Raw genomic sequence first — 22,190 nt, 5'->3', positions numbered from 1 at the left:
TTGGAGGACAATTTTGGTCTCATGGATGAATTTTGATTTTTGTCTTGAATTGATGATTGGATATACTCATTGTACATTAAGTGCTCTTTTTCATTTCTATCTTTACGTTTCCCTTGTCATATGAATCATGCATGGGATTTTCGTTCTCCAGATCTGAAATTGCCCTAATTTTATTCGAAATTGTGGAATTCTTGGACCTATGAGGCATTGTACATGTTACATGTGTCATGTATGATGAGTGAATGTTCCTAGAGGTTGAAATTTGTTGATATTATCTTGATAAGTCATCAAATCTTGCACATTGAAGTATAAATATGTTTGGTAGCCGAGTTCATTCCCTAGATGTCATGCAAGTTGCGTAAGGTCCCTTGATTAGGTGAAAGCTTCTCGAAATCTCGAAATATCCTTGACTCCATCTCTCCCTAAGTTAAAGCATTGGTCTAGCGGCCGTTGTCTCGGTGATAATGAGCCAAAGAAGTATTTGTGGTAAAACCTTGATGATCACATAAACAAGTATCTTTTTCACCTTTTCTGCTATCACTAGGCCTAACCTAGAAGCTCTCCTAGGACATCAAGCGAAATCTTTTGTAGTCATCCAAAACCCTTGAAATTTGGTCCACAACTGCACTGGGGTTTGCTCAAGGGATCCTCCAAATTTTAGCTCAATCTAACGGTGGAATCCCTAGATATCACAAGCCTTAGCTCAAGGATCATTCCTTTCCCTAGGTTGCTTTGGGTTAGTGTCCTCATTTGGATCATTTTATTTGAATTTCAAGAGAAAATTACTCCTTTGATCCTATTCTCCTCCCAAACCTGGTCAAGCCCCTCTAGTGTTGATCAATTCCACAATTTTGACCTAGTTTGGGCCCACTTGGGTTCTTTGTGGTCCGACAACTTTGTGTGGAAGAATGTAACTAGTTTTGATCTTCATAAGTACTTGAGTCATAATGAAATGTATTATCAAAAGAAAGAAAAAATAAATTTTATTATTAAAGAAATTGACTTATTAAAGCATGGGTTTCATGCTTGGGTCAATTATTTTAAGGTCAAAGTCTCCATTGAAGACTTCTAGGATTTATGTCAAGTGTCCTTGTCTATGTTATGTTGTAAAGAACCCTTCTTGGGAATTATTTGTCAAGAAAGATATTTATTCTATATTAAAATTAGTCTTGTAGGCTTCCTCCACCAAGTCAACCTCAAACTGGACAAGTCGGCCTAAAACTGGGCAACAAAATCACTATATAAAGGCATCAACTCGACCACATTTGTCACTCACTCACAAAAAGTTTGATCTGCAACTTATGGAGGTAGGAAAAGTGCGAATTTCAAGGAGGAAGAAGAAGAAGGATAGCAAAGGAGGAGGTCTCTCACAAGCATGAGAAGTTGAAATTTTCTCTATCTCTCCCACACGTAAAGTTGTGCAACGACTGGAAGGGTGCTGAAATTCTGCAGTAGCTGGGAGGCCGCAATCATGCTACTGGGGGTCGAAATTTTGCAACTAGGAAGTCAAATTTATGGTTTGTTGCTGGGCTGGCGTTGCTGGGTAAGAAGAGACTACTATATCATCTTGGAAGGCTGACTTGGTGGAGGAGGAAACTCTGTTGGTCTAGGGTCTTGGTCCATCTCAATTTGAATTACTGAAGGAAGAGTTCTTGATTGGGTTTTCCCCTATATAGGGGTTTTAGCCCTGGCTGTTCGCCTACATCTGGTGTCCTTGATCTTCATGTTTTGCTTTTGATAATTGCTTGATGAAACAAAGATAAAAGAAGAACATAAGAAAGTTAATAAGAACATAAGAATATCACAAGTAATTATCAATTAGAGAAAATCTTTCTACCTTTCTGATCTTCCAACATGGTATCAGAGCTAAGGTGAAGAAAAAAGAAAAAGGCAACCTGGAGATCTTCTGAAAGGAGAATCAGGAGAATAAGGAGTTTCAAGGTTAGAAATAGAAGATATCAACATGACAAACTCAATGAAGGCAGAGAACAAACTAGAAGGAGCCTCCAACTACAGGGCCTGGAAAAAGAGAATAGATCTCATTCTCGAAAAGAATAAAGTTTTAGATCTTGTTCAAGGAAAAGTCAAGAAGCCTACTGATGAATCAAGTAATGCAGAGAAAGTGAAGTTTAGAGAACTTGAAATTGTGGCTATGAATCTAATAGTGGATGGAGTTAAGGATAACTTAATTCCATACATATCAAACATAAATTCTGCTCAAGAAATGTATGAGGCTCTCTCCAAGTTATTCACAATCAAGAACATTGGTCAAATAGCAAGCCTCAAGAATGAACTAAGAACTGTTAAGATGACAAATGATGATACTATTTCATCATACTTTATAAGGATATCTAGAATCAAGGATGAACTCCAAGCAATAGATGAAGTTGTCCCAGAAAAGGAGCTTGTAATCACTGCCCTTCTAGGACTACCTAAATCTTGGAGTGCCTTTGCATTGGAATTCAATAGTCGGAAGGATATGCCAACATTTGAACAAATGTGGAATGCGTGTAGTCAAGAAGAAACTAGAATATCGATGGTAAACAACAAAAAGGAGAATGAAGAAGAAAACACCTCGAATGCTTACTCTGCTCATCACAAAAAGAAGGGAACCTTCAAGAAGTTCAAAGGACCAAAGAAGAAAATGGACCTATCCAAGGTTGAATGTTACAATTGCCACAAGATGGGACATTACCAGAGTCATTTTCCTGAGAATCCAAGAAATAAGAAAAGAAATAGGGATCAAGTAAATGTCGCTGATGAAGCTCCATCTAAGAAGAACAAGACTGAAGAAGAATCGGAAGTCAAGGACTTATACTATTAAGTCCTCCCTTGGTCTTCTATTCTGAATTTCCTTTATGTTTTCTAAATTTGTAGGTCTAACATGTTGAGTTAAGACATTCTTGAATTATTTTTATAAGTTGTAAGTATCCCTCAAGATTGGATTAAGAGGGAGCCCTCACCATTTTACCAGAGATAAATATCTTACTCCTTGTCTTATCTTTTATGTTTGGTTTCCCTCTCTTAACAAGATGTGTTTGTATTATATGCTAATAGCCTTTCTCTTTACATTTTTCCTTAGCTAAGAAAGCTTGCTAATTAGTTAAGGATCATGGAGAAGACTTCAAAGGATAGACTTGAAGTATGAAAGAAGTTTTATTGAAATCCTTCAAGCATTAATGTCCTACAAGGTTTGTTAAGAAACAACCCAAGTTATGTCTTAGCCTATAAGTGTTGTTACAAAGATCTCTTCATACAAAGGTACGATCATTCTTCTTTTAAATTTTGCTCTACATTACTAACATCGTTATGTCTAGGGTTTTGAATCATAAGAGATTCTTGTTTGGGTGATTTATCATTAGATTGAATCTACTCTTATTTTATTTTGATCATTCGTATGGAGCCCTAAAAGGTTCACTATAAAACCCTAACCTAAGGGTATGTCTATAGTTATGAAACACTAGTCTACTTAGGGTTAATGATGAAGTCTAGAGATTCTATTCTCTTGTTAAGAGTCTTGGTATTGTTATAATAAAACCCTAGTCCTTTAGGGTTTATGACCAAAACCCATATAATATCTATAGTAAGATCCTAGGAATGGAGCCCTAGGTGTATGTTCGTTTGTCTGGACTCTGATCATAACCCTAGCCTGGTCAAAATTGTTGTCTAACTTTAATGTATTGATATTATTTGTCTGGTTTACCTACTAGATATTGTTGTACGCTTATGAAATCCTAGATATGTATATATGCTAACCTAATTGTTGATGCCCATAGTTTGTAAATTCTAGGGTTTGTAACAAAGCCCTAGTAGAAGTTTGATATTCTAGGATATGATGATATTGTTTCCAATATGATGATTAAATCTAAGGTTTGCAACAAACCCTAGTAGAGTCTAAAATGTCTAGTAGAATTGTTATTTGATTGAATTGCTGATATCTAAGGATTTGTGTCTCTAAGATGGAATCTAGGGTTTGTAGTGGATCATAGTAAGTCATATATCTTTGAAAATAATATTGAGGCCCTAGATAGAATGACACTGATTTCTTGATTAAGTCACGTTAAGTTGTAGTAACAAAACCCTAGCAAGAAGTTGAAGTTTAGAAGTATGTGTCTCTTGTTGATTATGAACCTAACTAGGTTTGGGTATTTGATATCTAAAGTCTAACTCTTCCATTATTCTGATATAGTTAGCTTCATGCTTTTATATATGTATTTAGATGTACTTGCTATTAAAGTTTTGTAGGTACACAATCTTCAATATAATGAAGATGTCCGTATAAGCATGATGAAGAAAAGCTACAAGGATGATGATGAAGATGACCTTGATGAAGTCATGAAATAAGTCTCTCCGATGTTATAAGAGAAGAAATTAGTTGATCTCCTTGAGTTAAGAGGGAGCTTGGATAGAAGAAAGGGTATATCTCCCCAATTGAGAGGGAGGATACATTATGACAGTGAATACTACAAATGGATGTTTGTGAAAAAGGCCCGAGAAGTACTGAGAATGTATTTGGTGCTGCTAAAGAAATGAAAAGAAGAACGCTTCCAACAAAATTGTATATGGATAACTTGATTGAAGTGTGTACTGGTAAATCTCTCCATGAGGAAAGGATGAACACTTGAAAAATATGCTTGGATAGATGGATATATCTAGTTTAGTAAGGAGAGATGAAGCATCTAATGGCAGATGCTTGAGAGGACATCTGGCTGGCCTATGTGTGTTTGATGTCTTGATCTTGAAGAGGGAGAGTGGCATTAGTCTTGGAGCTCCGACCTTGGATACACACCTAGTTCCCTAGGTTGATGGTTAGTTAGTAAGCTTGATGGTACCTAGACCGGCTGAAAGCTTTAGTCCATTTTAGTCCCACCTGGATCGATAACCTTGGTCAGGTATCTAGTCCGTGGCACTGAGTGTGCTTGAACTCTTCGTAGTTCATATTGGAGATCTTCCATGTACCTCTATATGGTTGTAATTATGAATACCTCCCTAGTTAAGAGGGAATGTTGAAGAATGTAACTAGTGTTGGTTTTGATAATTGTAGTTGAGTCATAATGAAATGTATTTATCAAAAGAAAGAAAATCTAAATTTTATTATTAAAGAAATTGACTTATTAAAGCATGGGTTTCATACTTGGGTCAATTGTTTTTAGGTCAAGGTCTCCATTGAAGACATCTAGGGTTTATGTCAAGTGTCCTTGTCCATGTCATATTGTAAAGAATCCTTCTTGGGAATTATTTGTTATGAAATAAGTTTATTCTATGTTAAAATTAGTCTTCTAAGCCTCTTCCACCAAGTCGGCCTAAGACTGGGCAACAAAATCACTATATAAAGGCAACAACTCGACCTCATTTGTCACTCACAACAAGTTCGATTTGCAACTTTTGGGGCCAGAAAAAGTGCGAATTTCAACGAGGGAGAGGAAGAAGGACAACATAGGAGAAGGAGGTCTCTCACAAGCATAAGAGGTCGAATTTTTCTCTCTCCCCCCCACACGTGTGAAGTTGCTGGAAGGGGGCCGAAATTATGTAGTAACAGGGAGGCCGAAACTCTGCTACTGGGGGTCGAAATTCTACAAGTGGGAAGTCAAATTTCTGCATTGTTGCTGGGTTGGAACTACTAGATAAGAAGAGACTACTATATCATCTTGGAAGGCTGACTTGGTGGAGGAGGAAAGTCTATTGGTCTAGGGTCTTGGTCCATCTCAATCTGAATTATCGAAGGAAGAGTTCTTGACTGGGTTTTCCCTTATATAGGGGTTTTAGCCCTGGCTGTCCGCCTACATCTGGTGTCCCTGATCTTCATATTTTGCTTTTGATAACTGCTTGATGAAACAAAGATAAATGAAGAACATAAGAAAGTTAATAAGAACATAAGAATATCACAATTAATTATCAACTAGAGAAATTCTTTCTACCTTTCTGATTTTCCAACACTTTGTCACTCACATTCCATAAGGATTACATAAAAACCATTATTTCTTTAGGATTCTTATGCCTAGGATACAACTTGCCAAGTATTAATCCCCAAACCTATGTCTAAGTGTTTTCATAGCCCTTCTAAGAGAGCCATCTATCTTGCCTTCAATAGCAAGCAAGCCCATCATCAGAGCCTCTCTTATAAATAGGATTTAGGAATCACCTCTCGTCGCATCATTGATCTATTATTCCTAGGGATTCCTCTCATATCGAGACTCCTCCCATCGGTGAAAGTCCATAGGGAGAAGGGAGCTTTAGCTAAGGTGACAGTGGGCTATCGCTCCGTTGTTGCCACTTGACCTAGTAGTTGCTCTATAGGGTCCCCTCCTAGGACCCCTGGTAGTTTGAGCGGTAACAATACCTTTCCACGCATATTCGTACGCGCATTATATCATCGAAGTGTCCAACTATGATTCGTTTGTACACTTAAATTCGATACAAGATAAATACAAAAATAATTTCGTATCGTTCGATCTTCGGTCCTGCAAATAAATCTGACACAATTGCATGAAAACTGAGTCCCCGTCCATTCATATCCCATGGGCACTGTTGTGAAGAATCACACCCTTTATAGGTGAATACTAATTTGAAAAATATACATATTAATTCATATTAACTGACTACGAATCATTAATTCTTGTTCAATTCGATACTATATATGGATATATGTTAGTCAAATTATTTTCTAGTCTCATAATAAAACAACCCCACTCTAGGAGCAGTTCCTCTGTCCAATATACCATAGGGTTCCATTTACTTCATTTGAAGTCAAAGGAATATTAATGAGAATTTAATAAAAGTAATACACCCTAAGGTTCGATTTGGAGTAAAGAGGAATATTAAGTGGTATTTAATAAAGTCTTTTTATACTAAATACTAGTAGCAAATTACAAAAGAAAGGTGTTCCAAGGAGCAACCTTGCAATATTAAGTAATTTTTGTCGTATCCCAAAGGAACCTAGCAACTTGCTTGACACATAACCACTAGTAAACTTCTGGGGGTCTACGACCTACCCTCCACTTTGTAAACCGGGTCATAACCGTGGGGATTTGAACCTTGGATCTCTCAGTTTTCATAGATTTCACATTAGTTTGTTCATCAATTGAGCTACCCCCTTGGGACTGCAATATAAAGTTATTAAAAAGAGGTTTCAAAAATAAAATTCATATATATATATGAAAAAAACTATTGTTATAGAAGAAAATAAAGGGGACTTTATTATATTTTTAAGAAGTGGGTCACTCACACAAAGAATATATGAACTCTTTAATCAAATTATCATTTTTACCAACGAACGCAAGATAGGAGTCAATCATTGAAGATAAAAGAATGGAGTTTATAACAAAAGAGAAAGGACGATTTTTAGAAACCTCATGTAACTCCACATCAATGCTATTTAAAATTAAAGGGACTCTTGCAGGAAAAGATATTACTATTTCTATCGCTCCCACTGAAGATATTATATAAAACCTAAAATCAAAAACCAATTAGTGATTGTCGAGTCAAATATAATTGAAAAATTAGACTGTTTTGACAAAAAAATATGACAACCAATTTACAATTAAACATTGGGGTCTATACATTTATATCGCAATTCTCAGTCCAATCCCTATGGAGTAGTCAAGTTGACATTATTCTTGGTTCACCCTGGATGGAAACACTAGAGTCCTTTATCCTAAATACAAAATAGAAGTTTTTGACATTTGCTTACAAAAAGAAAAAAGTAATGCTACATGATGTTACATTGAAGCCAAATTTAGTAACACCCGAAGACATAAACATATCTCGAAAGTAATTCTTCAAGAAAACCAGAAGGTAATGCAAAATATGTAGAAAGAAGTTGAAAAGATTATCGCACACAAAAACAAAGAAGTTACTCACCTCAACGACCACAACGAGAAATTACTAATGCAAATTAAGAAACTTAAAAATGATAAAAAATCATTGAAAAATAAATTAGAAGTCTGAAGTACTTATCATGAAAGAAGTCTCGAAGTCTTCAGACGTCACAGTCTAAGTTGAAGAAAAAGGAACAAATACTGATGCAGTGAATATCGCAACACAAGAAGATAACATCCTTGATAAAGTAAAAACATATTTAGATGTTGCAGTTCAAACGATGAAAATTTCAAGTGAAAATATCGCATTTAACCAAGTGACTTCAGTATGTGAAGGAAATCAGATACTTCAAGTAAATCAAGAAATCCCCACAAATAGGATAAGTGGAAATCAAATCACAAGAACAACTTATTAACACTCAAATCATAAAAGTAGACATCTCTGCTAGTATGAAATCCATATCACTTAGATCAGAAACAAGTGAGTTATATTCCAAAGAATATTGATGCCACCATAATCCAGTCTTGTGATAACAATTCTTCTCATGTTTTCGGTAGCCCAGGATTCTATAGAAGTTTGATTTAGGATGGTTAGATTCCTTCTCAGTTCGACAATTTTGTTTATCACTTAGAGGATCCTATCATATTGTATTATCGAAGATGATGACTTGAAGAATTCTGAAAAATGCGAATAGATTACAAGACAAGAAACAAGATGACACATCTTATTAGCAATAAGCTTTGAGGACAAAGCTTTTTGAAGAGGAAAACAATGTTATGAATATAATATATATAAAAATAATGTAAATATAAATAATAATAACAATTATAATAATCATTAATTAGTGATTAGTATAGAAGAGGCATGTCTCTAAGGACATGACCATTCATGAAGGGGCACTTACCTAGGTATATAAGTGGGCCCTCATTTGTAACAATCTCATCATCATATTCTCATTCATATATATATATCTATATATCTATATATATATATATATATCTTCAATGGACATCTTCATGTTCCAAGTGTTCTAAAGTATTTAACTTGTGAGCACGAACTTTGTTCGTAACATTTGGTATCAGAGCATAAACAAACTTTGTTCGTAACAAAACCCCTTAGCCATGAAGTTTGCCTTGAACTTCTCCACTCTCCCATCAATTGTGTGTTTAATCTTGTAGATCCATCGTGATCCAACCACCCTCTTTCCCTCTGGCTGTGGCACTACCTCTCAAACATCATTCTTCATGATGGAGGCATATTCCTCCATCGTGGCGTTTTGCCAAACTTGCTGATGAGAAACCTCTTGATAACTGGAAGGCTCTTCATCTATCAACTCTGTCATGAGTGCAATGTAGCTAGTGTATATTTCCAGTGGCTTGCTCTCCTTGGTAGGCCTGTTAGGAGGCCCCACTTGCCTGGCATCTCTCAGGTTCTGCATAACCCACCTAGGCCACCCCCTGCTTGATGTGGAAGACTTAACCTACGGAACAAGGTCTCCCTGCTCCTCCTCATACCTCCTGTATAGATTGTGTACTAGTTACAATATCTACACTTGTGCTTGTACCCTGTACCTGTGGATTTGGATCCTGTCTCTGCTTCTCCTTTTGTCCCTGCGAGTCCTAGCCTCCTCCATATGCTGGATCACCATCATGAGTGGACTTCTTGAAATCCCTCTCCTCCTCAAACCATACATCCCTCTGCACCACTGTCTTCTTAAGTGCTGGTATGTTCATGGTAGGCTTCAGAGTCTTGCTGTATCCAACGAAAATCCCCTTCTTTGTACTTGGTTCCAACTTCGTTCTCTTCTCAGAAGGAATGAGACAATACACTAGACACCTGAATATTCTAAAATGTCCCACATCTGCTTTGTTTCCTATGTATGCCTCCTTAGGAGTGATCCTCCCCAAAACCTTATGGGAACTCCTGTTCTGAACATACAATGTGGTATTGCAAGCCTCATACCACAAAAACATGGGTAACCCCTGATAATGCAGCATAGCATGCACAACCCCAACTATAGCCCTGTTCTTCCTCTCCGCTACTCTGTTCTATTGAGGATTATAGGGAACAATCAACTCCTTTTTGATCCCTGCACTTGCACAAATCTCAATGAAGGCATTTGCGGTGTACTCCTCCCCGTTTTTTGATGGAAACACCTGAATCTTTCTCCTCATATGATTCTCCATTAGAGCTTTGAACTCTTGGAATCTGCAAATGACGTCGTCCTTGGTTTTGAGGAAATAAATCTAGGTCTTCTTGGAGTAATCATCAATAAACATGAGATAATAATTGTATCCACTGAGGGATACATAAGACATAGGCCCACATACGTTTAAATGTATAAGATCCAACACAACCTTGGATTTGCTGTCACTCGGAGGGAAAACAGCCTTGGCATATTTTTCCATAGGGCAACCTTTACATGGGTCATGCCTCTCTATGCTAAACTCTGGTAGCCCTGTTACCGTATGCTTGAGCACATTAAGCGCTCCATGATGAAGATGCACCGTCCTCTTGTGCTATAGCTCCCCCAAGTCACAACTTGTGCTCACCAATGCTCTTGCTGGCTCAAACTGCAATCTACACAGCTTGCCCTTGTGCACACCAATCGCATTTTTGCAGTTTCTCTTCACGCCCTTTGGTCAGATGCAGACTTTCGCATCATAGAAGGTCACCACATACCCTCTATCCTCCAAGGCTAATACTGACAAGAGGTTCTTGGTTAAATCTAGAACATAGAACACCTTTGTCATTTTGAGGAGTTTTCCAGAATGCCTCTAGAACATGACAGTACCACAGTTTGCTGCCTTGTACTTAGGATCATTTCCCATCTCGTTGTGGAGATCAATGTCCTCCTCCAACAACCTATAAAAGAACTCACCCAACCCTATCATATGGTATGAGGTGCCATGATCTATGTACCACACCCTTGTGGTCATTGAGCTCGATAGACATGTAATGAGGCTGAAGTCTTCCTCAAATTTGCTAAAAAATTTCTTCAATCTCTGCTGAGGCCACCACTTGTGACTTGGTCTTCTTCTTCTTCTTGTTGGGACATTGACTTGCAAAATGCCCCATCTTATGAAAGACAAAAACTTCACTTTACTGAAGTCCACGTCCTTCTTTCCCTTGGAGGCCATCCCACTACTGCTAGAGCCCTTCTTCTTGAGCTTGCTCTTGCCTTTGCTTGCAAGTGCCAGGTTCTCCTCATCCTCATTCTTGGATGCACCACTCTATTGAGGTCCCACTCTTGTTTCTTCTTGGATAAAGCCTTCACCACATACCCTCTATCCTCCAAGGCTGATATTGACAAGTGGTTCTTGGTTAATCCTAGTACATAGAGCACCTTTGTCATTTTGAGGGGTTTTCCAGGATGCCTCTAAAACATGACAGTACCATGGTTTGCTGCCTTGTACTTAGTATCATTTCTCATCTCGATGTGGATATCAATCTCCTCCTCCTGCAACCTATAAAAGAACTCACCCGCCCCTATCATATGGCACGAGGCGCCACGATCTATGTACCACACCCTTGTAGTCACTGAGCTTGATAGACATGCAATGAGGCTGAAGTCTTCCTCAAATTTGCTAAAAATTTCTTCAATCTCTGTTGAGACCACCACTTGTGACTTGGTCTTCTTCTTCTTCTTGTTGGGACATTGACTTGCAAAATGCCCCATCTTATGAAAGTTAAAACACTTCACTTTACTGAAGTCCACATCCTTCTTTCCCTTGGAGGCCATCCCACTATTGCTAGAACCCTTCTTCTTGAGCTTGCTCTTGCCTTTCCTTGCAAGTGCCAGGGTCTCCTCATCCTCATTCTTGGATGCACCACTCTACTGAGGTCCCACTCTTGTTTCTTCTTGGATAAAGGCTTCCCATAACCTCTCCCAGTTAGGGGGATGCTCCCTCGCCACAATCCCCTTCACAAAAACATCCCATTTCTTCTTGAATCCATTCAGTTCTATGCACACCACTTTTGGGTCTTGTACAGTCTCCCCCACCGCTGCAAGCTCATCCTGTATCTGAGTAATGCTAGTGAGGTATGAAGCCACTCCTTTTGCCCTGGCCATCTTGGTGCTCCTTAATTTCTCTGGGAGTACCATCTTTCTGTTTTGGTTATCGCTCTAATAGAGATTTGCGAGAGACCCCCACCTTTCTCTAACAAACTTCTTCTTGGAAAGATGAGGGATTATGTGGTCCTTCACCCCATCCAAGATGATGCACCTAGCCTTCACATCCTGTTTCTTGTACATGACAAGCTGTGTCGGATCAACCTGGGGATGTTGCACCTGGAAATCCTAGATCTCGTTCTCCTCCAACACAAGAGCAATTTTCTCTCTCCAAGTTGTGAAGTTCAAGGCACCCTCTAGCCTGTTCTCAAAGCGCAACCTTGTGGCCATGATTGAAAAATCTTTGGTTCGCTCAACCTTTGTGCTAACCCTAGGTCGCTGTGTTGCACAACCACAAGTTGGCCTCTGAACATTGTGTTAAATCTATTCCCTGCTCTTCAAGGCCGCTTTGATACCATGTAAATTTCCTAAGCCCAACACAAGAAGTAGTTCCCAACAAATTTCATACCCAGAAATAAATTGTAGCTTCTAGTAAATTCTGAATTGTAAACTAACCATTTTTGGGCTCTTTAACAAATATAATGCACAACAAAAAAATAGGAACAACAGTCACTCGATTGACACAATTTTACTGTGGAAACCCATAAAGGGAAAAACCATCAACAAGTTTGTTCTTATTGGCTTAGGAAGATATGGAAATTTCTTACAAAAAATTACAAAGCTCCACTAGAGAAATTCCCATAGCAAATACCTAGCTGTACAACCTCACCAAACCCAACATAAATTTTACCCTATGCAGTGCTTGTGTTAACCTATGCATGGCTTGTGTCACCCAACTCGTGTAGTCTGCGTCACCCAACTCGCACGACTTGCGTCACTCAGCTTGTGCAACCTGTGTCACTAGTGTAGCCCGCGTCACTCGATGAATCTGACCCTGTTTCACTTGGCTTCGCTATTGATAATTTTCTTGGTAAATTCTTGTCTTCCACCAACAAGTTGCTCTCTCTCTCTCAGCGAATCGATCTACCCAATTTTCCTATTGTGTCTTCACCTCATGGATATGACTTATATCAAACTCTCTTTAGCCTCCTAATGAAACCCTATCACTCCAATGAGATGGAGGGTTGAGATCATCCTTCATCTCATCAGTTGAGATCAATGGCTCAGATTAGATCTTGGTTACTCAAATTATTAATCTCCATAACCTTAGACTTTGGTCCAATAAGTTAACAAAATAATATAACATATCAAATGCACTTTTTCTAAGTTGGAGCTTAGGAAATAGTTTAATAATCATTTACTCCACTTAAGCAAGCATCCATATGGCTGATTAATGTTCTCCACAAGCTAAGGCACCCAACTAGTGAAGAATTCCTTTTGAGCTACCATTGCTCAACACATACTACATACCATGGCCTTATCCCAAGGTTAGTACAATCAACTAGCTCTCCAAAACTGTAGCTAAGTAAAACAAGGGAAAACCCTAGTTCAATCAAGGAGCTCCAACATGCATAAATCACTCAATCCTAAACTTCAAGATGCTCCAAGAAGATCATCAAACCTTAGCAACTCCGAGAGAGAGAGAGAGTGTATAAACGAAGAGATAGAAGAGCATGATCCTCATTGGTGTCTTTCTTTACATGAGCAAACCTTAGTATCCCACAAGGATCAAGCTCCAAGCCAAGATGTCCTCTCAAGACTTAATAACTCTGCCTAGGGTTTCCTCATGAACCTTATCGACTTCCACCAAGAGGCTAAGTACAAAGAAAATCACATTATAATGATGATTATGAATGGACTCTCTCCTGCCTCTATGTAAGAGAGGCAATGGAGGCCAACAATACATTGTGGGCTTGAGCCCTTAGGAGCAACCTACAATAAACTCATGTAGGTATACATAGGTCCAAGATGATGTAGCTACAGAGTGTGTCCACACCCCTCCATGACAAGCCCACACGTACTCCCTTAGTCAATAAACATGGTGTAAACACAGTCAATAAAGAAGATTCTCACTATCTCTAGAAAAAATGATTAAATACTTTTGACCACAACAAGACAATGTAGATAACTGCCACGAGCCAGAAAATGAAGGGCAAAATACAGAGTTATATCATTGTAACATTGAGAACGGTAAGGAAGTAGAGATATCAAACATTGAATTAGAGGGAGATGACATTGAAGATGTATCCTGAAGGAAAGGTGAGTGAGTGTCTTAAGATGGAAGACTTCATAGAAACTAGCATAGAAGGATGCAATGTACGAGAACATCTGGAATAATGCTAGAAGACTAAATTACCTGAAAGTTAACCCAGAGAAAGAACAGAAAGTCAGGGAACTTTCTGTCGATCATAAATCCAATGAAAGAATTTGTCAGCTGAAGTCATCTTGTGGGTAGGCATTGCCATTATTTCCAACAGTCTCACTAAATTCTGCTTTGAGGACAAAGCTCCTTAAAGGGGTGGACATATAACAAGCATAAATGTTCGTTACTAGGGGTAATGGAGGATAGACTATCATTTAATTATTGTTATAAGGTCAGCCCACTTGTAGTCTAATTGCACAGTGCCCCATGACATGTATTAGTTATTGATTGTACATTTCTCATCTATCAATTTATTTATCTTTTATCTTTCTATTGATTATTTCACTTCTAATTTATATGTTTACTTGAAGTGTGTTATTGCATACCTGTTTTGAGTAATATTTGCATAAATCTGGTTTTCAGCTTGGCTTCCATCATTTTAGTTTGAGCTTACTATTGAATTTTTGTAGCTATGGTTGGTCTTCATAATTGTATTTTAGCCCTTGTAATATATAATGTAATTGTAAGATCTGTTTTTCATGTCATTTTCATTTGAAAGAATTAATATATGACATGTTCTTCGTGTTGGATTTAAAAGAGAAAAATTACAAAATTTGAATTTTTAATTTTTGGCTCCAAACTAGTCAAGTCCGCCCTCACTTAAGTCAAGTCAGCTCTAGTGAAGAGACACAACACTATATTAAGAGAATTCGACCTCCTCTACAAGGCATCATTCAACCTCACACAAGACAAGACAGTTTCTGGGCATCTAAGCGAAGGAGAAGAAGGACAAAGAAGGGCAAGAAGGACGAAATCATATTTAACATCTATTTCTCTCTCTCTCGACCTTGCACATGTGACTTTTTGGGTAGGCCGGAATTCTGGGCAGTGTCTGGGAGGCCGAAATTCGGCCTAGGCAGATCAGAGAGGGCTGAAGTTGTAGAGAAGAGGGCTGCTTGACCAGGTTTTACCATAGCTTGTTGATCATTGTTGACTAGTTGCATTAGATGTATCTCTCGTTGAACTGAAGAAGTTCTCTAAGAAAAAGGTTGCTGAGTTTTTCCCCCAAGTGGATTTTCCCAGGGTAAACTTGAGTTCTCTTTGTGCGTTGTGATCTCTACTGTCCTTATGCTTTTATGGTTGAATTCCTGAAGTGTAATTGCTTAATGATAAATCAGAATTGTTAAAAAGAAGATCTCATCATTATAAGTAATTATCGGTATTTCAGAAATTTGTGTTTGTATCTATTGCACTTGAAAAATCAACAACACTTTATAGTTGAAAAAATCTCCCAATTATTAGTGCAATTTGGATTGTTGAAAAGATACAAAAAGACCAAAATGGACTAATGCTTCAAGCCATAGTGCTATGCTCTAATGGTATAGAGGGTAAATGATGCTTCTTTTGTATTTCAGGAAGTTCAAGTTAGATTTGAAGGGTTTGGAGCAGAAGAAGACGAGTGGGTCAATGTGAAACGATCTGTTCGTCGTCGTTCTCTTCCCTGTGAAGTTTCTGAATGCATAGCAGTTTTGCCTGGGGACCTCATACTCTGCTTTCAGGTGACAACATTGGTATAAACCTTTGATTCATTTTTGTATATTTACACATTATTTCTAGTATGTGTGTGGATTTCTAAAGTATCTTTTCTTCAATATTTCTAGGACTGCCATCATTTCATTCACACTTAAGATATCTACTTCTTTTTCCTGTTGTGCTTTCTCAGGAAGGAAAAGAGCAAGCACTTTACTATGATGCCCATGTATTGGATGTTCAAAGAAAGCAACATGATATACGGGGTTGTAGGTGTCGATTTTTGGTTCAATATGACCATGATCAGATTGAGGTATTTTTCTTATTTCAACTTATGTAGGAACATTTGTTCAGACTTCTTTTGATTAACATGTGCCAGATAACAAGTTAAACTTAAGTTCAAATTCTCAAAGATGGCATTTTTGTTTTTACTTTTAACTTTTAAGTAACAGGAAATGAACCAAGCTGTCAAACTCCTGAAGGTTGAATGTACAGAGACAATTCCCAGTTCAGTGGGTGTGCTTTAAACAATAGAGTTTCTTTGTTTAGTAAATGTTGTTGAGACATCAATAGCACATTCTGTTCTCCTTGATATGGAAGCCAAGACCGATTCACTAGAGAACATCCAAGAAGACACGTTGCTAATCCAAGCATTGAAAATCTACACTGATCTATGATGATAAGCTTCAATTCCTATTGTGATGGGGATATTAGAAAGATAGCCCCTTAGTAAAAGTGTAGGCTTGAACGTTGAATCACTAGAGCTTCACTTTCTACACATTGAGAATATGACTCATAAAGCTCTTATTTTATCCGCATTGGGAATCAGCCTGTTCCAAGGCTGATTATCATGTAACCATCTCGACGTTGGCTGCAATAGTAAGTCTTTTGGCAGGCTAATTCGTTAGGCACCTCTTGTCTAGATAGCTAACCTAGGATGGAACATATGTTGTAATCATTGTAAATTGAGATAAATACATGGTGATACACTCTGGATCATAGGAGGAATCTACCCATACTCAAGAATGACTATGTTGTGGAAACCTACTGAAGGATGCCATCCTTGGAATATATGATCCCAGGTTGATTGATCTTGTTGATTTTGTAGCCTCGGAGAGCCTTCTACATTGGCTTTGGCGTATTAGCATAAATGATTTTATGATTGCTTTCCTCTTTAGCTGCTTGCTTAGTCAAATAAATGATTTTATGATTTCTTTCCTAAGTTTTACTTAGGAAAAGTATGATAATTAATTTAATTGATTATTGAGGACTATTAGGCCAAAATTCCAAGGATAAATAATAAAATGATTTAAATGACTTAGATTAAATCTCAATTGTTGATCTCAAGTGAGGCTTAGGATTTAATCCTAGCCATTGATCGTTTAGGAGATTAGGGTTAGGAATTTTGGCTTAATGAAATTATAAAATAAGCCTGAGGGAGAGGTGAAGACACAATTGTGGAGGAAGTGATTTTCTCTAGAGTGAGGGGCTTGACTAGATTGAAGAGAGGTGAGGTGAAGTGCAATAGTGAATTTTAAGAGAAATTCAGGGAGGCTAAGTTAAGGACAGAGTGAGGTCGACTTGTTAAAGAGGAGGGCTGAATTGTGGAGGAGGTCAAAATATCTATAGAGGCAGATTCTTTAAGTATGCAGGGGCCATACAAGGTGAAAAGAAAGGGGACCGATTTGCTTGTGAGACAGGTCTAGTTCTCTAGGTCCGAGTTTCTTCAGGAGAGTTGATTTCCAGAGGTCCATTTTCCCAGTGGAGCCGAGTTTCCAGGTTCCCAGCAGTTGTATTTTTGTATGTATTCTAATACTCTGTGGGTCTAACCCAGAATTTTCCAAAGTTTAATAATATGAAGGAAGATTATGTTGGGTACAAATTTGCTGTTATAGTGTGATTGGTCTCTCCATTTCTTTTCTGCTGCATTTTATTTCTGAGTTAATACACTAGTGTGTTTATTTTATCAGCATTTTCATAAATATTTGAGATAAATATTTTCTGGTTTTTTAATAAATTGTTGAAGTAAAGTAAATCAGATCTGGTATAAAAGAATTTAACATATCTGTGACAATAATCTTGTAAAATTGCTTGTTGAATTGGAGGAAGTCACTAAAGGCAAGGTGTTGATGAGATTTGGATGTTGAAACTTGATCTGAAGTTTCTGTTGTAGGGTTGGTATCTGGTAGTTCAAATAAAAAAAGGCAAGACAGAATATAAGTTGTAACAGTGATGATAAAATAGAGATAGTTGAGATGTCAGAGATTGTTGAAAAGATGATAATGAAGGGCATGTTCTGAAGGAGAAGATGCTTGCATGGATAAAGAGGTACAAGGATAATATATATACTTCACATTTAACATTGTAGCCTCATCATTTAATATTTTATCTTATTTTTGTATGCTTATTTCCTTTGGCTTGGAAGAATATAAGTTCTTCATTAGTTTTGGAGACCGAAATTCTCTTGTGAATGTGAAATCATTTTAGAGCTGGAGTTGTCCTTGCAAAGGGAAAATTGTTACTATTACAATGATTTTGAGGAGGCCGAGCTACTTGGAAAGGCCGAGAACAATCATCTAAAATCTGCCAAGTATTTTGTTTGTGAACAAAATTTGCTGATGACCCTTCTGCAAAGAAAGTCTGGATCATTGAAGATTGTTACTTGCTCATATTAAAGGTTTGTTGATGAAGGAAGTTCTCTTGTAAAGAGGACATTAGAATGCCACAATCCTATTCCCTCCTTTGAAGTATTCTGTGGAAGATTGGTGGAACTAGGACATAACCTGTACATCCACAATATATTTAGAATGCTCTGGATCTAATGATTTGAAGTTGTTGAGGAAGTTGTGTTGAAGAATCTAAGACAAGATGACATTAATGATTCTTCTAACTACGATAACTGCTTGTGATGTCTTTTTACTTATTAGGATTATCTTCTTTTTATTATTATTATAGTGTATTCTTCAATCATCAAACAACTACCAAAACAAGAAGATCACCAAGATACAAGTACACAAGATGTAGGCTCCAAGCCAGAGCAAAACCTCTCCTCTTGAGAGGAAAACCCTTCAATCTCTTCCTATAGATTCTTTATTGACAAATACCAAGACCTTTAACCAACACTGAAGCCCTTCCAAGACCAAGATCAACTTCTCAAGAATATGCTTGTTTCACTGCTTTCCAAACCCAACATAATCTCTTCTGGAAACACTACTTTGACCTCCAACCACAACTTTTCTCCCTAACTGCAGATTTGCAACTTCGCCCCCTTGGGAGCAACTGCTACTTCTTACGTGTGGACTAGAATTGCTTCTTCTTTGCCTCTAGCTGCCTCACTTGACCTACTTTGACTTTTGGATCTAGAAGGGGACTTTGTTGGCCCTTTCTTCAACTATTTTTTACTAGTTCGAACCTCCACAACAAAACCCTAGCTCGACAGCAGAAGACCTAGTGAAAATCTATAGGATTTCAGCCCTCTTTTTTCCACGTGTGGAGAGAAAGAGAGAGAGAGGAACCCAAAACACTTCTTCTCCTTCTTCTGCCTTCTTCGTTGCCCTTTTCTGCTTCTTTTTTCGCATAAGAGAGAGAGGAATGAATGTGTCCAAGTGAGGTCGAACTGTCTCCTATATATAGGTCTTAGAGGGGTACGAATTCCAGCTTCTAGGTCGACTTGATAGGTTGGTAGGCTGACTTCGTCTTGGAAGGCTCAATAAAATACAAAAAATAATTCTTTTTTACACTTTATAAGATGCCCGATGGGGTCTTCGAGGGGTACAAATTCCAACGTCTAGGCCGACTTGACAGGTTGACAGGCTGACTTCGTCTTGGAAGGCTCAGTAAAATACAAAAAATAATTCTTTTTACAATTTACAAGATGCCCGATGGGGTCTTCATATTATGACAATGTCCCTATTTGACTTCTTGACCTAGGACAACACTAGAAGGAATTTCAATTAGTGCTTGACCTATAAAAAAATTTTCTTGCGCAAGAAACCCAAGCTCAATAATAATAATAATCATTTTTCTTTCTTTTACAAAATACAAGAATCAAAAGTACATTTCATATTTATGAACACTGAACCTAGTCGCACATTCTTCAACACTCTCTCTTAACTAGGGAGGTATTCATAAATGGTACATGGCTATTTTCAATATTGAAGAGATCTCATAAGAAGAGTCAGACTAGTAATCCATCTGTATAGCATCATTATAACCAACATTGTCACATAGCAAGGCCTTGACTAACAAATCTATCTCTCAATAGATCAGAGCACATTGTTGGCGAGACCAATGATTATAGACATCTTCATCATTGTCTCTCAAGGTACATACCCACCCGGGTGTTCATCGAGTATGACCTTCTACGACTATTCTTATCTTGGGTCCCTAGCCCTCAAAGAATATCGGTCCTCTTGCCTACTCTTATCTTGGATGCCCTACCAAATCCTCAAAGAGTATTGGATGCTAGATGATTACTCAATCCTCCATCCTTTCTTCCAAAATGAAGACAAGAATGATGTGTCTATCTCTCCCTCTCAACTAGGGAAGAGATGTCAACCAATCCAACTTGTTTCTAAAATACACAAGCTTCTTATTGGGAAGAGATTTTGTCAAAATATCAGTAGTTTGATCATCGGTGGGGATATACTCTAGCTTCAATACACCATCTTGTACCAACTTTCGAATGTAGTGGTACTTGTTTATGTGCTTCATCTTTCCATGAAATATCGGGTCCTCAGACAGTCTTATACAACTGGTATTATCATAATGTATTACGGTAGGGTCCAACAGTCCTCCAAACAGATCAAATAACATCTTCCTTAACCAAACCGCTTCCTTCCTTACTTCAGAGAGCCAGTGAGTTGTCTATACTTAGTAGGATCCACTGGACTTGATTCAGAATTCCTTAACATCTTCAAGTTTGTGATCATCGAAGTTGTCATGGGTTAGCATTCCATCATATCAAACCTTTTCAATAGCTCGATCACATACTTTCCTTGTCCCATAAAGATTTCATCCGCCAGACTTCTAGTCCCAAATAATAATGCATGACCTAGATCCTTCATATCGAATTCGATTGCTAACATTTTCTTACACTCTTGAATTCTTTCTTCATTACCAGTTAATAGAAGATCATCTACATATAGAAGAATGATGCTAGGTTCATCATTCTCTACTTTGATGTAGAGATTGGTGTGAAAATTTCTAATCCGAAATTCTATCACTGCAGCAACTGATTTATTTCACCTACTTATTATTCTCAATAAGTTATTTACGAAATTCCTTCAGCAAATATTAAAATAAATTCTATTATCACACAATTACCTAGAGAAAAATACATGCATAAGAATCAATCACATCGACACAGTTATTTTTGGACAATTGTCCCCGAAAAAACACAATGTGGGAAAACTAGTGCAACAGATGAGGGCTTTATTAATCTTCAGCAACAATTGCTTTTACAAGGAATGATTTTATAGAGAAACTGAAAGAAAACACTTGCAAATTTCCCTTTGAGACCATCTGACACTTTGGAGACCCTGGTCCCACTTCCACGTCACCTCTGCATGACTCTGATTAACCCAGCGTGGCTCTGAGTGGCTCTGCGTCAGCCTGCGTAGGCTCTACGTCTCTCCTCTGGACCGTGTCTCTCTTTCTGCGCTGCCTTCCATTGCCCCTGCGTCATCTCCTCCTTGATCACTGCCTGTTTCTGAAACCCTCCTCTTCCTCCACCCATCAGCTCCCTCTGAAATCGATCTCCTCTTCCTTGAGAATCGAATTTCCTTGAGATACTGAGTATCTGTCGGTGTATCTCCAAATGACCCTCAAGTCTTCTCTTATACTTTTCCTGTTGATGAATCAACAACCGAGATTAAGTCCCTAATCAACGACTAAGATTAAAACAGACTGATCCTCGTCTCTTAGAAGCTTCTCATCCTTATCTTTATTAATACCCATTAATATTTTGATTTTTCTAAGTTTAGGCTTAGGAACCTGTTGTTGCACAAGGTGTCTAGGCACTGCGATAATGCTCAGAGTAAGGGTTACCACTCTAATTTTTATTCACTCCGTTTGGACTCTCTCCTAGATAAGTCAAGGGTTTAGTCCCCAAGGTGAATGGATGAGGGTAGACTGTGGAACACAGGCTCTAGGAGATTTTAAGGATGGGTAACTTGACGAATGTAAATGAGTCTTGATTAACTCAGATGAATAGATTAAACACTAATGTAACCAAGACACAACCACAAGATAGAAACGATTACAGACCAGTGCCTTTATGTTCAATTAATTGTAGATTAAGTAAAAACAAGTTATCCACAACAATTTTCCAATATGTGACGAATATGAATAATCAATGTAAACACCCAAAACTGCAATATGCAAGAGATTCTAGATTTAAAACAATTTTCATTAATGACCTAGATCTAGAATTAACTAACTTTCTCCAGTATGATTTAAAATATTTAT

General features: G+C 37.8%; 1 protein-coding gene across 5 annotated transcripts in view; it reads left to right on the top strand.

Moving 5' to 3' along the window:
* Positions 1 to 22,190, top strand: part of LOC149224669 (protein SAWADEE HOMEODOMAIN HOMOLOG 2-like) — a 299,733-nt gene that overhangs the window by 208,632 nt on the left and 68,911 nt on the right. For 3 of the 5 annotated variants that reach the window (XM_089386211.1, XM_089386213.1, XM_089386215.1), the window contains exons 7-8: positions 15,608 to 15,763; positions 15,916 to 16,035. In XM_089386211.1, the coding sequence (XP_089242337.1) occupies positions 15,608 to 15,763; positions 15,916 to 16,035 (276 nt within the window). The remainder of the gene's footprint in view (positions 1 to 15,607; positions 15,764 to 15,915; positions 16,036 to 22,190) is intronic. The other 2 variants (XM_089386212.1, XM_089386214.1) reach the window with 1 other exon arrangement.

Source organism: Pinus tabuliformis, chromosome Q, assembly GCF_031772625.1.
Source record: "Pinus tabuliformis cultivar Carrire ecotype Pingquan chromosome Q, CPIR1, whole genome shotgun sequence".
NCBI classification, from domain to species: domain Eukaryota; kingdom Viridiplantae; phylum Streptophyta; class Pinopsida; order Pinales; family Pinaceae; genus Pinus; species Pinus tabuliformis.
The sequence above is the reverse complement of the archived record's forward strand: the minus strand, read 5'-3'. Positions and strand labels throughout refer to the sequence as shown.